This window comes from Falco naumanni, chromosome 13 (assembly GCF_017639655.2).
Source record: "Falco naumanni isolate bFalNau1 chromosome 13, bFalNau1.pat, whole genome shotgun sequence".
In the NCBI taxonomy this organism is placed as follows: Eukaryota; Metazoa; Chordata; class Aves; order Falconiformes; family Falconidae; genus Falco; species Falco naumanni.
The window spans coordinates 12,976,455-12,994,992 of NC_054066.1; the positions used below are offsets into that span (position 1 = coordinate 12,976,455).

The 18,538-nt window shown below is 37.3% G+C and overlaps 1 protein-coding gene across 6 annotated transcripts in view; it reads left to right on the plus strand.

The window, feature by feature from the left end:
- The window catches only part of PLS1 (plastin 1), a 47,351-nt gene that overhangs the window by 7,346 nt on the left and 21,467 nt on the right, over positions 1-18,538 (plus strand). For 4 of the 6 annotated variants that reach the window (XM_040612851.1, XM_040612853.1, XM_040612852.1 and 1 more), the window contains exon 2: positions 15,520-15,625. In XM_040612851.1, coding sequence (XP_040468785.1) covers positions 15,556-15,625 — 70 coding nt within the window. In that variant the 5' untranslated portion in view covers positions 15,520-15,555. Of the gene's footprint in view, positions 1-12,709; positions 12,770-15,519; positions 15,626-18,538 lie in introns of all 6 variants that reach the window. The other 2 variants (XM_040612849.1, XM_040612854.1) reach the window with 1 other exon arrangement.

An 18,538-nucleotide genomic window follows, 5' to 3' on the forward strand; every position in this document is an offset into this window, starting at 1 on the left:
GCCTCTTAGTGCAGACTTGTAGCTAACTTAAAATCCAAAATGTCTGCTTATTTAGTTAAAATACTAAATGAAGTAAAACACATATCTTGTAAGATCTTGGGAGACATGTTTTGCCCTTGTAAAAGAGCTGATTCATCTGAGACTTGGTCATAGTCATTTTATCATCAGAGGCAGTTTCCAGCTACATACTTCATTTCCTGAACATTTAGAAATCTACTTTAAGTCCTAATAAGTGTTATGACTTACAAACAGTGTAAGAAATATTAATATTTCACTTCGAAAGTATCACAATTCGGAAAGCCTTTGGACAGTTGTCTGGCAATTTTGGAAAGACTGTAGCATTTACTGCAGGCTTTGAGAGCAAACAATTGTCATGTTAGTGTGGGACATTTTAAAATTACTAACACAAAGCAAATGTAAATACATATTAAATGTAGAATACTCAGAATTCATGTTTAACTAAGCAGACAGACTCCTTATGAACGTCATCTGCATGACCAGCTTACAGGTTTTCTTGTGTAGTAAGTATTCTGTGCTATAGTTACTAGGCTGTAGATAACTGTATAAGCATATCCTTCTCACTTTATGGGACTTCAGGTCATTAATTGTAAAGCAACAAGTATTTTTTTTTAAACTGTCAGTTTTAGGTTTACAAAATAGTGCTAGGCTAGTAACAATCCTCTTAAGAGGAATGTTTTCATGATACTTGAAAAAAGGAAACAAAATTCCAGTTAATAAAATCATGCACACCTTTATGCATTGTTTTGCAGCACATGAATAAAATGTTAGATATTTATTGTTTTAGTAGAAGTGCCTAGCTATGTTTTATATTTACTCTTTTTTTTAAGTCATGATTTATTTTTTTCATGATAACAACTTATAATTTAAATGCTTAGGGATGTCTGCTCATGTCAGCTCAAACTATTAAAAAAAAAAAGTCAATTTGTCTAAACCCAAGATTTTTATAAATTTCATTTCTAATTTTGATTTCTGATGTTTGTAAGAAAGATGGTAAATTTTTCACCTAAGCATCAGGAACAACTTTATATTCTTAAATGAAAGCTATCTCCTAATTATATGAATCATAAGGCTAAGTTTTTTAATAATTTAGTTACAAAAAATTTGCTCAGAGAATTCTCTCTTTTCCCTCTTCCAAATATGATTAAAATTGACAGTTGGCAACAACTGTAGCTGTGTTTTTCTGGTCTAATTAAGAGCTGCAGTACCACCAAATGAACTTCATTTGTGCCCTAGGTAGTCTTCTAGTTTTGAAGAGTAACACTCTATTTAGTTGTAGTTGCTCAGTTTTACTAATATGCTGCTTTTATCCTCAGTACTTCAGCAAACATAGCTCCTTAAGGCTGTGAGCTGGCAAATGGGTGGCATTTATGCATCTGTGGACTCTGCAGAGGCTGGATGGTTTTGAAATGCTGCCAGTTGCTTTTGCCGCACTGTAGAAGACCCTCCTTTTCCCTCTAGTTTGACCAATGAAAATAGGAAACCAAAAATAACTGATGAATTTTCCATGACAGAAAATCCTGGCTTGCTTGTAGTATACTAGCTGATCAGTCTAATCTTCTAATAATCTTTTGAACCATGTAGAGTTGAACAAGGAATTAACAGGTGACAAAAGGCCATACTGTCTTCTGATAACTAAGGAAAACCGAAAAATACTCTGGCAACATACATCTATTTGGTACCATCTAGTAATTGCATTTAGCTAGAATATGAAGAATATGTGGGTGTAAACTGAATTGCTGAGGGGAGGAGAATGAATGTGCATTTCTACCATTACTCTTCATGATCTTCACAGGATTAACTTCTGGGGTGACCTTAAAACTAAGTTCATTAGTAAGAGTTACCTGTGGCGCTCTGCTGGAGTTCCAGTATTTGTAGCAAGCTGAAGTTTCCTACTTCAGACTACAAGTGAGGAGGCACAGGGAAAGAAAAAAAGGAGTAGTTTTCTGGAGTGTTACAGCTGTGCCTGTTTTAAGATCTTCCTCCTCTCCTGCTTCTTGGGCTGTTCGGTCGCATAGCTTTGTTATTTAAGTTACAGGCTAACTAAATGTTATTTTCACACTTGGACATGAGAAAAAATTGTTCATAATATTCCAGTTGGGTTAAGAAAAAGATACCTTTCTGAAGTTGAGTGCCATAGAAGGATAAGTCCTTAGCAAAGAACACTGAGTACAGTATGTCCTACCTCATAAGTGGCACCAAATCTGGAAGAAATAGAGGTTTGGGACAAAACCTGGCAGTCTTGCAAAAGTTATTGTAAAAGTATCAGTGATGTAACAGATTGAACAGTTGAAGGTGAGTACGCTTTGATGGTAGGAGATGCAGTGCAATATCCATCAAACTGAAAAACTATGGAGTTTGTTATGTGAAATGGTGATTTGCCAATAGCAGCAGCAGGATTTTGTCTGTGAAACTGGTAATAATTGCTGTGCTAGAAGGGGGTGGATGGTGAAAAGCTGTGCTCTTTGTTGTATTTTGACATTTCTGGTTACTTTTTTGTTTCCTTACTATAAATACTGAGGTGAAGATAACATTGCAACTACTTGAGTTCAGTAGTGCTGTCACTTTTAGAAATGCATTATTTAAATTGTAGTTTAGAGGCAGACCAGAAGATGGTGACTTCCACAGTATCATCAGGTCTTATAATTTCACTGAGCTTTCCATGAAAATTGAAGATGCTTTCAAAAGTCACGGTTTGTGGAGTTGAGAAATTGTGAGCATCTGTTTAATTTTAAAACAAGTTTCTAGTCCTTCCAATTAGAGAAAATCTTGAGAAGTTAATTTGAGAATAATGTGAAGTATCTGGAAACGCAAGGCAGATGTCATTCCATATGAGTAATTTTAAAACCCTTTGAGTTTTTTTGTTTTTTTTTTTAGTTAGGGTGTGATGTGATTATGTTTTGAAGAGTTGGGGTTATAACTATTGCTTTGGGTTAGCTTTTCTGTTTAGTAATTAACCAGCAGTGCTATAGTTTAATAAGGAAGTAAAAGAATAATTAAAGCATAACCTCCAAGATTAAACTTATTTGTATAGTACTGGGATACTCATAAAGCCCCTCTGACAAATGAGGGTCCTGTCAACACATCACGAGCTCTGAGCATGATTTTTGCTGGTGCAGACAAAATTCTTGTTGATGCAAATATTTTAAGAAGAATTTCAGGATTTGTTTCCTGATTAAGATATATAACAGATAATATTTATATGGTAATTTCCTGCAAAAATAATGCAGTTTTATTTGTCACTGTAGTTGCATGCTAACAAAAGCTGTACGTGCATAAACCTGGACAGAGAGAGAAAGAGATTAAGTATCGTTTGCTGGTGTGTCTTTAAACTCACTCCCTTTTGCTGTTGTAAACTTGATATGTAATGTCAGCCTAGGCACAAAAGAATGACTTGGCGATGGAGTGCCTGAATGAGCTTGCTTTTATTAGTGTAGCCTTTCCATTTATATTTTAGTGTGGTTTGCTTTAATGAAATGTCACAGAGAAACAGGGTTTGGACTTAATATTCTATTCTTTAGAGCAGTGTCTGGTAATCAAATGGCATTTGTGACAAACTGTTTCCTAGTTTCTCATATTTTCTGTGTATTAATGATAGACTTTCCATCTACCATGCATTTGCATGGTAAAACTACTATGATGCTTTGACCTTAATAGGCATTCATCTTGCTGCAATTTCTGGGTTTGGCATCCTGTGCTATGGTGGCTGTGGTGTTGATTCAACCTGTATTTTTTACTTGCTTTTGGTGGCACCATCCAAGGTGTGACCTTCCAATGCTAATTGGATAGCACGACCCTCAGCAACTCTGGCCTTTCAGACACAGAGTATTTATTTGCCTGGTCACCGAGCAGACACGTGCAGAAGTGATACGCAAGCAAAGACATTCATGTGGGTCATGGTGGTGGATGTGGGGACAAGGGCAGCCCTGTCGAATAGGAGGAACAGAAGAGGTGCTTGACAGGGGCTTGCAGGAGCTCTCCAGGAAGGAGGGTCTAGCACATTTGTGTACAGGGAAGCCAAATGACTAGTCAGCATGGGACATAGGCTTCAGTATAATAAATTTGGTTTGAGGAGAGTATCAAATGATGTGTCCAGAGGGCAAATTACATTGCTGGTAAGAGGAGATAAGAAGAGCTCATATAAAATGAAGCAGTATAGGAAGTTGACTGAACTTGTTGAAAGACAAATCTGGTTTCTGTTCAAGGCTCAGTCAAATGCTTCCTGGACCAGTGTGAATACTGTGGTCTTTATGCTTGTAAATAAATCTCTTCCACCAAGTCACCTTAATCTGTCCTGAGCACCATCCTAACTTTAATACCTTGCTAATTAATTTGAATGTAGCTCTGCAATCATGGATTACTGGAATACAGATATTGCCACATGTAAAATGGAAAAGCTAGATTTTTGCTTTCAAAACAGTACCTGTAAACGTTTAATTTCTATTCAAAACCCCAACTTCAGATTCTTGGATTAAAAGATGAGATGACAGAGTTGCTTTACTTCTGTTACCATTATTATTTTGAGTTATAGCGGATAGGCTCGGCAATGTTCCTGAGCTAACATTAGTGCTTAACGTGAATACATTTTTTTATTGCAAGTACATGTGACTTTAATTTTCTGCTTCTGCAGACCTGATTTTGACTATGTTAGGCATGTGAAGCATGGAGGTAAATATGGGTGTCTCGAGTGTAAGCCACACAGCTCTCGGAAATGGGCTGCAAGTTTCATGATTTTTATACCGGGACTTGTGAATTTTTCTTGTGAGCACTGGTTTTAACTGTATCAGCAAAAGGTAAAAAATATTCTAGACTCTGGATGGTAATGGTGGAAACTAAAGCAACACTAAAATGATTTATATTAGGAAGATTAGCGCCACATCCACAAAGATCACGTGTATTGCAATCCTAGTGGTTTCTACAAATGTGTTTTTTAACAGGCTAGAGGAGACGTGTGTTCTAGGGTTTGCTCAAGAAAGGGAAGGTCTTCTGCGTGATCTCGTGTCTCCCAAGAGAATTGCCTAGTTCTGGTTTTCCTGCCACTGTTTTTGTCTATTCTTTCCTGTCCTCGTGTACCATTAACAGCATGCAGATTTTATTGCTGGAGGCAAAAGTTTCTTACTGTAAAATCAACATGTTAGTGAGTATGTCTATGACTTTCCCTGTGTGTTTCATAGCTCCTGAGCTATGGAACTGAGACCTTGAGAAACCTTTCTGTTCACACTAACACTTGGCATTCCTATAGCAGCACTAAACAGGAGCTGCTTCTGTCTCTCTTGGAAGGAATATCATTGCAGTTGCATTGTACTTGAGTTATTTGTTTCTTAAGTTGTGACTAGTGTATTTATGCATGATTATTAGAGATGTTGAAAATACACAAATTCAGCTGACTGCAGTTGAAATTACAGGAATAAAACTGAAAAAAAATTGTCCTTGATAGCTCTGGTACCTTTGCTGTGATAATATCTGATAATGTGCATTGTGAGCCTCTGGACGATGCTCTCTACCTGAATGCTAAAGTAACTAATCTCCTTTAAACCAACTGTAAGGCTTGATTAGTGTGTTTCAGAGCTGAATTGCTATAGGTTGGTAGACTTCCTAGCTTCTGAAATCATCCAGGCATTTAAACTTGTGTACCTTGCGCTCTGTCTGCAAGCGCTTTGCTTGCAAGTAGTAGGCAGGCTCAGACCTCTTTAAAGGGCATAATAGGACCATCCTTTTCTACTGCAGATTGTAGCAAATCTGTTCTTGTTTATTCTGTTTCATTTCCATAAGAACATAAGCTGCTTTTATTTGCAAAGAGTTATGAAAACACTTTTCAGTGGAGATAGCCTCTTATTAGCGGGTAGTTGCTATGTTTGACAAACAGGAATATGTTTATGCTTTTTGCATACTTCTTCCTGATATGTATTATGTTGAGGAATGAAACAAATATTTCAAGTATGTGAAATCAATCATGAAAGATGTTGAGATGGCATAAAAGGTAATTAAGATTTATGGTTTGAGTGTGTTTAAATTCTTACTGTGCTTTCATTTTCCTTATGTGTCTGCACTTCTCAGCATAGCTGGGATAACGTATGCGTGCTGTTATTGAACTTTCACCAAGGCAAAGGTTGTGTCCAATAGAACCAAGAGCAAGTGCCACTTTACCACATTCACCGTATCCAACCTTTACTTTGGATTAGAGTTCTGTATGGAAACTTTATTTTTGTGTCCCTTAATTTATTGCTTATTATGGCACAACTCTTTAGTATTTTATATTGTATACTTTGATTCTATACTCTCTAATTTACTGGAAAGCTAATATATTATATTTAAATTATATAAAATATGCAGATAGTTTGGAATACTTACTCTTGAAGTTTTTGTCAAGTAAAACATAAAACCCATCTCAAAAGTGGGATGACTTTGCTTCAGATTTAGTACACTGTTTATTGCAGACGATCTGATTTTGTATTCTGATAAACAGAAGTGTTCTCTTACCAAGTGATCTATGAGAGAAATCTTGTTTCTGTATTTACAATACTGATTTGCCTGATATTCTCAAGTCCTAAAGAGAAGCTCCTTGTTGCATGGAAGCAGCTTTGTGCATATTTTTTTTCATCTGGAAATGGTTTGGTAACAGGTAGGGAGTCCAGGACACACCATATTGCAGAAATACACACATTTAACTTTCTTGCTGTGTTACCTGCAAAAACGATCTAACAACTACTAGTGTGTTATGAATGACTGTATCTATAAACATCAGAAAATACAGTTAGAAGGCATTAACTCATGCACACAGTTCTGCAGGGCGTAGTGGTATTGACTTGTATTGCCTCAGCATCCCCATTTCACAGAGAATGTCATTGTTTCAGATCTGCTGTGGATGATGTGCTCATTAATACCAGGGCTTGTGGTATTCAAGCAAATGAGATTAGGAGTAGTGGCCTGTAATCTGTTGTGGGACTTGGAAGACTGGAGTTCACTTACCAGCTTTCCCCTTCGTCTTTGGAACCGGAGGGGAAAGTGCTGTGCCTTCTCTTAGCAGCTGCAAGGAACAATTGCAGGGGCAAATTCTTGCATACTACCTGCTATTCTAGACTATAGCATGCATAGTGCAAATGAAATGGAAGTGTACAGTCTCAAATAATCCTTAACACAACAAATTCAAGCAGGAGTTTTATGAGTCTAATAATTCAGGAAACATATGGCTTAATGCTGTATAAACAGGTGTTGCTTTGCCTGTGGATATGGGGTACACAGATTTCATGCTCCTGTTGTAGAATGGGATAAAACACAAGCAGCCCTGTGCTGGAGGCAGGTGAAACCTGTAGAACTCCTAGAAAAATAAGTAATTAACCAAACCAGATCACATCACACATGGTCTGAGATAACCAGGTTGGGCAAATTCAACCTGAAGTGTTGGTGTAGCTAAACTGTAAACAGGTTAGGTTAGTAGAATGTTTCAAGAAAGGTACTTCCATGAACTCTGGACACAGTAGCATTTTTTTCAAAATTACTTTCCTAGAAGTGGTCCTTCTGGCATAGGTAAGGTTTCCATTGATGTTTTTTATTTGGAGTGCTGAATGCAACAGTACAAAGCACCAGCAGTCTGAAATGCTCTTGAATGATGCATGTGAAGGAAACTGTGAAACTGATACTGTTGATGAATTTGCATGGCTGTTCTGTGTGCGGGGAAGCCAAAGGAAGCTGGAGGCATTTTGTTTGGATGTAAAGGTATCTTTCTAAAGTAAGCATGTATCTGCCTTATAATGGAATTGCTTTTCATTCTGACTTCAGCCTCATGAAATCAGTCTGTACTTGTATCATAGCAAATGAAGTAAGATCAGGCCCGCTACCAGTCTAACAGTTAGGTATCTCAGCTTTTTTTTACTGTTTATTCTTGAGTCGCTCATTTTTATCTTAAAGGCATGGTGGGAAATGTTGATTTTATTATTCACCAGAGTTACTGTACTAACTTGAATAAGTTCCCATAGAGAGTGAACAATTAACTTCAATGTAAATCTTCTGGTCCTCCGTACATGAGATGTGTATTTCATGGGCACAAAATTTATCACACTGGCTGATTTTATAGTCTTCCTTTAGCAAAGATCAGTGCACACAGTTTTGGAAGAAGTTTAAAAAAAAAAAAAAACACGCCACTGCCAATTCCCCCCCCCCCCCCCCCAAAAAAAAAAAAAAAAAACCCAACAAAAATTCCTGGTTCACTGTGTAATGCTGTACATAGAAGACTGAGGAAAAATCCATGCATTATCAGTTTATACGTTGAAGCATAACATTTCTTCATTGTTATCCTCTAACTTTAATTAGTAATTAAATAATTTTGATGGTCATAGATATATCCAGCCACATTTATAACCTGAGGCTGAGAAACATACTCTCTGCCTCTTTCAGATAGTAAAGCTTCAGGCTGACTGTATGATACTTAAAGAACTTTCACTTCAAACTACTCTGTTAATAACTGTACCAGATACCATAATTACACCCTGATTTTTCTTCAAAAAATTGGCAATGTGCTTCAGCAGTTGCAATATCTTTTTTTATATATACAGGTGTATGTATTTATATAGCTAATTACTTTGACCTTTTGGTGCTCTCCTGTTTTAAAGGTTTACAGGCATCCTCTTTGCTGCATTAGGAATGTATCTATTTTTGAATCTCCTTTCTGTGTAAGACCCAGTGCTCATCATTCTACAGGTGTACTTGATGCTTCCTGTGTTTAGAGGACTCACTGCACCTGGAATACTGTATTCAGTTTTGGTCCCTGCTCTACAAAAAAGATGAGGACAGGCTGGAGAGGGTCCAGAGAAGGGCCACAAACGTGATCACAGGTCTGGGAAGCCTGCTGTTTGAGGGGAGGCTGAGACAACTGGGTTTGTTCAGCCTTGACAAAAGGCGGCTCAGAGGTGACTTTGTCACCATATTTTAGTATTTAAAGTGTGGCTACAAAGAAGGTGGAGACTCCCTTTTCACAAAGAGTCACATGGAAAAGACAAGGGCTAAGGGGTACAAGTTACTTGTGGGGAGATTCCAGTTGGACACCGGGAAAATTGTTCATGATGAGAACCATCAGCCATGGAATTAATTTTCCTAGGGAAGTGGTGGATTCCCCAGCATTAGACACTTTAAGATTTGGCTGAACAGGGTGCTGGGCCATCTTGTGTGGGCTGTGCTTTTGCCAAGAAAGGTTGGATTAGGTGATCCTAATGAGGTCCCTGCCAACCTGGTATTCTATGACTGTATTCTGCAATAAAGACTTATTTCTCTTTGGATAACGTGAAATGTATTTCTCTCCTATTAATGTCTCCTGCAGCTTTTTCACTGATATGGGAAAGAGAAGCCATCCTTCCATATCCTATACCAGTGTAAACAATAATAATACAACAATTATAAAGTCACTGAACCCTATTGATCGTTCATTTTGTCATTAAAAACAGTACGATCAATAGGTACTCTCCAGTAAGGTTGAAAAAAAGTTGATGTCCCCTGCTGTTTCATTACAGACCATCAGCAAAACACCTAAAATCATTTGTCCTTTCATATTGCTAAAGGATTGATTTAGTTGGCCCCTAATCATCTTTGTATTTGGGGATCCAGATTAATCTTGGCGTAAGTAGTAAAATGATCTTTCAGTGTAAGCTGGGGGGGGCGAGGAACAAACCAAAAAACAGAACAAACAAAATCTTGGGCAGCTTTATCTTCAAAAGAGATCAGAAACCTCTGTGCACTCTCTGTGTGTATTTATATAAAGCTAATGTTCTGTATATCAATGGCAGTTAATCCCATTGCTCAAATTTTTGTTATATGTAAGTCTTTTCACCAATGTTTAATTAGCATTTTCTTAGTTAAAATACAGCAGCATTTTCTCTTTTCTGCTTACTGAAGGGAACATCTGATGGATATCCTTATTTTAATGTTCCTCTTGCATGTCTTATACCTTATAATGCAATTTTTTTCTTGCCGAGATGGGATAAAATTGGTCTGGTGAGAGTTTAAAAGAGACTAGCAGTGCATGAAAACTACCCCCTTCCCACCGCGTTGGCTTAAGGAAACCCAGATAAACTGGCACAGAAATGCTACATGTTAACTATGGGGTTTGTGGGGTGTTTTCGCATTAAAATCTATAGCTGTTTGAGTTAAAATCCAGTAAGAGAAGCATTACTTTTGTGTTCTGTAATTGTAGATACAGTTGTACATATTAGTAACTAGCTGGTTATTGACATAAAGCACAGATTTTATTTGCAAATTATGCTAGCTTTGTTAGTCATTAGAATCAACAGATTTAAGGATGATGCAGCAATAGAGTGGTATTTGCACCAGGGACAGAGGAGGTGTGTCACACAAAAAGCAACAAAAGAAAATAAGCTCTTGAGTCAGCATTTGTAATATCCATTGTTATTGCAGAAGCAGCTGCTCATGGAAACAAGGCAAATAGAATTTGAAATGAAGAGCTGCAGAAGAAATTGCCAATTGCCTGTAGTGATGGGGCCTGATTGCTAATTAACTGCTCTGTTTTTTTCTGACAGCTTTGATAACAGGTCAAAAAAGTGGCAGGCACTGCAGTTTGGCCTACTTGATCTACTCACGGGGGTTGCTCAGACACAGATAGTCCTCCACAGGCAAAGGAATACCATGATGGTATCAACAATACTTTGTAATTGTATTAATGTTGGATGTGGAACATTTCCAGGAGACTCCAGTGAATTGTCTTTAGATAAAAAAAGCCTCCCAGGCATAGAAGGCAGGCTAGGAATAGATAAATATTGTCAGTTCATGTTAAGCATATTGGCAAGGACTGAAAAGAGGATCCAAGGGCACTCTCTCGGCATAAACCCAGTGTTTGTACCTACCCTGTCCTGGGGCAGCAGAAGGTGGTTTAATGTAAGCATAGACGACAGAAAATATAAGTGTCATATGAATACTACCAGGGTACAGAGCAATGTGTTCTCTGTAAATGAATGTATCTTTCAGCAGGTAGTCATAGTTCAAATAGATGTGTACCTTTGGAGGCTTAGTGTTAAGTCTTGTCAGAATTGCCTGTTGAATGAGTCATCTTGGGTGGTAAACCTGCATGTGCAAGGTATTTATTAGCTTAGGTAAAAGGTTCCTGTTTCTATATTGAAATTGTCTGAAATATCTAGCTCAGGCGTTGTCTCTGCTCAAACTGGATCTCTCTTGAATGCCAGAACCATGATTGCAGCACTTCTGCTGTTTAAATGACCAGCTAATTTACCCTGTAATTATATAATAGGGTATTTAAGACTGTTGCTTTAGAACAGAGGTATTAGCTTTATTTATCTGCTTCATTCAGGAACAGATGTTTCTGCTGTGTTGCTGAAATAATCAACATCTTTGGAAGTCAAAGATTGCTGTTTTCCGAAATAGAATATGATGGAAAATGTAAATTATGAATCATAAAAAGGGAGGAGTGAAGCAGAAATTGTTTTTGATAAAATCTGACTCATGGTAATGGTAAATAGTTAAAAAATTAACAGTATGACAGAAGTGGGTGTTGTCTCTTGCACCTGCATGGCTAAATATCTCAGTCATGCTTTGATGTGCTGTCTCTATTTCGGAGTACTGTCTTCAGGGATTTTGCAGCTTCAGGCTCCTTTAAATTTCCTTAGTAACATGTGTTTAAATGTGGTTTTTTTCCCAAAAAATATTTTCCACATTTGTTAATCAATTTATTTTTAATTGCCACATCAGGTTTCAAATCAAGGTACTTGCACTTCCAGAAATGTCTGTGTGTAATTTTATCTGACTACGTATTTTAAATGTTGGCTTTTTTCCTTTTGAGTATGAAGACTGGTACATGCTGCTAGTAAGCTTAGCAAAATGGATAAGTAGGATTTTAGTACTTAAATAAGATTGAGTGACATGAAGGAAAAAGACTTATCTTGCCACCCACACTCAAAGCCATATCCTGTGTGACCCACAGAACAGTCCCAGTGAAAAGACGGAAAATACTAACCCAAGTGAAGTAGACAAGATCTTGTTAAAATAACCCACTGTTGTTTAAGAACTCTTTTTATATAGTGTCATGGAAGAAAAGTAAACTACTGCCGTAAAAGAAGCAGAAATCGTATTTGCTGAGATGAGAATTGGTCACGTAGTACACAACTTGTTTTTTCTCTCTTACACAGCAGTGTGAGTGTAGGCAAATAAATGCTTACTCTGCTGATAGAGCCCAAATCAAAGTTTTTAGTTTGCTACTTTGAGACAGTAGTCGCATATTCTTGTGACAAAAATTTTCTTCTATTTTCTTGAATAGTTTGGCAATTACAGTTGCTACCTCAGAAGGCTTCACCACCTCTCATGTTAGTTGTTTTCCTTAAAACCCCAACCTTTGATTGAAGTTTTACATGAGAATCTTAATTTTCAAGTCATTTTTTGGAGGAAATACCTCCCTCTGATGGTTTTAGATAAGCACAAACTTAAAAACATAAACCCTAAAGAATTAATAAAAAACAAGAGAAAAAGTAAAACTGGAAAAAAACCTGTTCGTTAAAACAAAGTCATGGTATTTTTATATTATTTTCAACAAATAGTTGTTTTGCTTACTTAAAAAAATACTTGGATAAAGGTTGGGAGCTACTCATTGCTAACTCATGAGCATTGCTCATGTCATGGTGCGTACAGGTTTAGCTACATGAGGATACCTCATTCATCATTTCTTTCTTTGCTCCAGACACCTTTCCAGCACTTCCTACAGACTATTTTTTCATTACAAACAGATCAAGAATTCTTAGTGAGTACTTCATAGTATAGGATAGTTTATTTTCTCCCATACAGAGTTCTCTTACCAGCAGTAAAAACAGCAGCTAAAAGATTGTCACATTGCTTCTTGTATTGGAAAATCAAGGGTAAAACTTATTCTGCTTTTATGGAAATACTGTTGAGGGAATCAAAATCATTGAAAATATTGAAAACTGCCTAACAATCTAAACATGTGCATAGTTACAGTTAAGAAAGATCTCTAAAAAGCTTTTTCATTTATTAACTCTTACTTGCATGGAATAGGAATATAAATAAGTGTAACATTCTGGGTTCAACAAAAGGCAAAATAGTATGAGGAGGAATGCCATAATGTGTAGCTTTGAATTGGTAATTTGAGTAAAACTGTCAGTTGCAGTATCCTGATCAGGTTCTAATTTCTGGCTACCTGAATCTCCATCCAGCGACATGCTTTCCAACATGGTATACAAATATGTTGATTAACTATGTTTCTTAACGTTTTAAAAATTGCAAATCTATTTTAACCCAAATGTATTTTTTCTTTGTTTTGGAATTTTATGACAAGTTGTATCATGTCTCCTTTTTTTCCTGAAAGATACTGTGTAAATATGAGGACGTAAGAGTGCTGACAGCTTTAAGCATTGGGTACAGTGGGAATCCCTACTTACTGTGTAACTGGGGGTAGCTATAGAAGGAAGAAAGACTGACCCTCTGCTCTTCAGTCTCCAAGCAAGGAGGGGCAACCTGTGAATGCCATGCAAACCAACAGGTTGTGCTGTACTTCTTCAGTCTCCTTTCATAGGTAGGCAGGGAGAGCCAGTTTGTGATGAACAAGTATTGTACACATTTGCAGAATATGTCAGGCTTTGACATCACTAATGCAGACGTGTGATACCTTTCTTGGAGAAATAATCCCCAGCAGTGATGTCACAGCATACAATTCTGAAATCAGGAGACACTTCAGTGGTTAATGTAGTGAGGCAATGTTATACCTGTCTGTGGCTGACCACGGGTAATTTATTTTGTATTAAAACAGTTTTCACAGAAAAGTAGGTATAACTTTCATCAGTGGTATTGCAGCACTCCTTCATAAACCTCTAGGAAATCTGTCTGACTTGTTGGCGTGATCCCCAAGCAAACTGCAGCTGATGTAGTGCCGTGCTGCCTCTTCTCTCATGTGCTGGTGACCTGTGAGATTGCTTGCTTTGTGGTTTTTCCTCATTGTCAGATTATCAGGGATTGAAAGAAAACAAACACAACTAGAATGGGGAAAAAATAATTTCCTAAAAAAGTTCAGACTGATGTTTGATCTCCTTTATTCCAAATTGAAACGTCATCCTGTTATTAGTGTCTTACAGCAGACCTTGGAGGGATCCTGTTGTTGCAGGCACTGTACAACCATCTAGTTATGAGGCACCAGGAAAGTTTGTAACTTGGTTAGTCAGGACGTACAAAGGTGGAAACAAAGGTACAGCCTTGCCCAAGGGCATCCAGCAGGTCCATGGAAAAAACAGTTGCTGAATTCAGGTTTCCCCATCCAGTGGGCAACAGTTCAGTTCTGTTGATATGCATGATTTTTAGGGGAGAAGCAACTGCATATAGCAGATCTGAATGCAATTATTTATGAGTAAATAATCTGGCCATTGTAAGAATATTTTTCATGCTCTAAAGCAAAAACACTAAATCAGAAGGGAAAACATACCCAACTCTGGGACAACTTTGATGAAAATACTAAGGTAGATTTTTGCCACTTTTTGGCTCCTAAACTAAAAGCAAAGACAAAACTTTTCCTTTATGGTAGGCACAGTACCACCTGGAGCAGGTCTTGCTCTCTACAGCCAAGTGCTGCTTGGAGCTCTAGCACGGGCAGGCGGGTGCTGCTGTACGTGTACTGCGTGTGCACCAGTGGGATGTGGGAAGTGGCAAATGCAAATACAAGCTTGTGTACAAATACAATTGTGTTTGACTATTAACAACTTGCACTTACTAACAAGGGCCTGAATCATCCTGTTGTAGTAAAACTTTGATGAGAGGAAATCTGCAAGGATCTCTCCTGCAGGTTTATCAAACCCTTGTGAAGGTGTCTTCTGTTTTGTTTTGCTTTTTTTTATGGTGTTGGGTAAAGCAAGTGGATTCACATTGAGATTCCAATCTCTGTGCTCAGTAAAAGCCTTTATTCAGCTCTTTGACAGTGTCAGGAGAAAACAGGCTTGTCCAAAGAGTGGAGTAAAGGTCGGGAGGTGGTAACTTCTGCAGCAGCTGTGGAAAGGCCAGTCAGCATTCACCCACTGTCTGTAAGCTGGTGCTTGGAAGTGTCCCACTGAGGTTTACTCCTGTGCAAGTGTTGGAGTGCTCACTGCTTTGCAGGGCTAGATCCTAGCACTGACCACTAATCAGCACTGATACCACATTGCACTTAAAAATTAATGCTTCTAAAAATTGTGGAAATGTAAGGCGGTGATTTTAATATTGGAAAACCACTCAAGCAGCTGAGGTAGTTTGTTGGTCAGTGCATATTCTATGCAAATGAAAACATCAAGTGTATGAAATCAGGTGCTGCTATTGTGAATTCTCAGTCACTGTTAGAGTGAAAAGAATTGCTAGGTGTTTGATGTACTTTTAGAGTGTTGTTTGTGTGTGTTTGAGTGTGCCAGGCCTGGAAATGTCATTCAGGTCTGGTACCTTGCATTGAAAAGATCAGTAACTTGTATTAGTATGTGCTTGGAATGAAAGCCTTATATAGCTCCTGTTTGTTGTAACTAGGTATAAGCAACTGAGGACACTTCTTGCTATCCAAAGATGGAAAACAACATAACTACTATATCTCGTGAAGAGCTTGAAGAACTAAGAGAAGCATTCAGTAAAATAGGTATGTGTTAAATAAGAAAATAATAAGGATGCCATTAATGTTGCAAAACCATGTAGGATTTGTGGAATAGATCTTTATGAATCACTTTTTGACAAAGCTGTGTTTTCCTTCTATGTTGCCGGTAATATCTAAGAAAATAAGAATGTTTATATAAAACCCCTTATTTTCACTGAAAGTATGTGTATTTATACATTTCTTTCAACGTCAGCATTGATGTTGAATTTAGATTGATCAGCAAGATAAATTTTCTTGCTGGACAGTTGCATTATTTCTGCCACTGTAATTCAGTGTTTTGAACTCCTTAAATCTGAAAAAAAAATTATTAAACTTCATTTGTTAAATATTTTTTCATGTTACGATTACTGATAGTTTGTTTTTGTTTTACTTGCATGCTTTGGTGAACCAGTAATTTCTCCTCTTGTTTATTGGATCAGATTTTACATTTTAAGTAAGCTAAACTTGGAGAATTTTTTTGGTCTTGCTTCTGTAACTAGCAGATGTTAATAATTAACTGTATAGTTTTGTGTGCTTGATGGGATGTTTGCAGAATAATCAGAGTGTGAACAGAAAGAGTGAGAAATTATATAGCAACTAACCTCTATTTCCAGATTGCAATACTGTTGTGGATGTTAAAGTTCACGTCTGCTTGCTTATTTGCTGCGGTTCTGAGGGGGTGATGTGTAACTGCAGCTCAGCAAATCAAATGAACATATTTGTAATCATAATGTGGGAACAGGGTCCATAGCCAAGAAGTTTTAAATATTGGGAGTCTCTAGCTTGGTAAAGAGACTACTGGGAAGCTATATGTCAGGGATCTTTAAGACTGAGTAGTACAGAAAAGGTGAAGAGGGAAATGCTCTGTTTCTGTCAATACAAATATCATGTGATGCCCAGTAGAGAGCCGGAAAGCCTAAAATAAAATAACAAGTAACTTTTCTAAATGACAAATAATAAAACTATGAACTTGTTGACTTGGGATGCTTGTTGAGACCAAAATGAGTAGATACGCTAAAGGAATAAGAAACATCCATGGAAGGTGGTAGTTCATGAGTTGCTATTAAACAGTCATCCCGACATAGTCTGTAGCTTAAGAAGTCTATAGCCTGCAAGAGCTGGAAAGACAGACCGGAGAACTAGAACACGGTATACATGTATCAAGCTACTGGGAGGTGTTAGGATACTCACTGGTATTATCTGACAGCATTTCTGTTCATTTGGGTTTCATCATCTGCGTTCCTCCTTTTTCTCTCTTTCCTTCCTGCATGTTTTCACATTTCTGCTCTAAGAATCCTCTACTGCTCCCACTCACTGAAAAGCATTTTCTTCCTTGTTGTATTATGCTTTCTCTAAAACATAAAAATTAAGCATGATTAGCTTTTTTCCTTTTTCATTTTTACATTTCCCATATCTGTATGCAAAAATTGCTTGCAGCTATATTGGTAAACTGAGAGAAAAGGCGTGTATTTACTCTCTGCTTGTCATCATGGAACCTTACCCTCAGTGAAAGATGAACCTAGAGAAATAAAAGAGCTGGTAATCTGAGTGAGCTTCTGAGCATGTCCTCTGCTCCTGTTATGTGTGTTCTTACATGTCTGCAAGCCAGACAGTGGATAAATTAATACATACACAGACATAAAGTTTGTCTGTGTAGTGATTTGTGGATTGTTAGTAAGATCAAAACCACAAAAAAAATGTATTTTTAACAGGCGTGTTTAACCTTTTCAGTCGTAAACGTAGCCTTCTTACGAAGCTGTACAGAAGCTACATAGTAGTATGGATTACAGGGAAATTACTGTACAGCAATTAATTATGGCTAGAGATGAAAGCATGTTTCTCTGTGTGCTCTTCTGTGATGTGATGCATATTCATCCAGTCTGGTGTTACTGGCTGAGTTCTGATACTAGAGGCAATGTGAGGAGAGGTCTTTTGACTAGTAAACAAAACAAAATGGGAGCACCTTGACAAGTCAGTAAAGTGGCCACAGCATCTTGCTTCTGTTTCTGACTTGTGTTACTTCTGATGTTCTCATAAATTACTTATCTTAGATGCATCATTTGTAGAACTGGAAAAATTCATATTTTTTCAAGAACTTTTAATATGATTATGAGATGAAAATTGTTGTCAAACTGAAAGTACTAGTGTTAAATGGGCGTTATATCCACCATTAGTTATGCTGGATATGATTTCTTGTATTTGAGTTTCATCTATATTGTGTATGGGCTACAGCTTTTCTGCTTTTTAGAAGTAGTTTTCTCCATTGCATAGACATTGCACTATAGGTACAGGTAAGGCTATTTTAATGGACATTTGCAAATTCTGCTTGTATAGATGTGTATACATACGTATGGAAGTATGCATAGATATAAAAAAAATCAGGAACAGTTAATGCGTTTGATTCATTTATGCATCACACTGGATAAAAACATACCATACGTTTGTAAAAGGATGCTTTAATGTGCTAAGACAATAACTCAAGACAGCTTTCTGGATGCAGATTGGCCTAAGGTGGAAGTACAAAGGATATTTTTATGATTTCTTCTACGCTGCTGCATTATTAATCATGTGTAACACAAATTATATGATTTTTAAAATTTATTTTTATGTGAGACAGCCATTCTTTCCACGATTGTGGATCTATACCATTCTCTTTTTGAAAAAAAGTGCTTTGGTACTTTGCTGTACATGGACATTCTTGACATGTGACCTTGGGGGCCAAGTGTAAGCAAAGGTGGCAGTACAAATTGCTCCCAACAGAGCTAGTTAATAGATTAAGGAAGGTCACCTTTAATAAACAGATATAGATCATCCCAGATTTATTCTTCACAGGGAAGCCTAACCACATCAAAAGTTTTGAAGAACAGAAAATGTGTTTCAGATATTAGGATTAGAAACAAAATGCAGATTCAGGCAGAG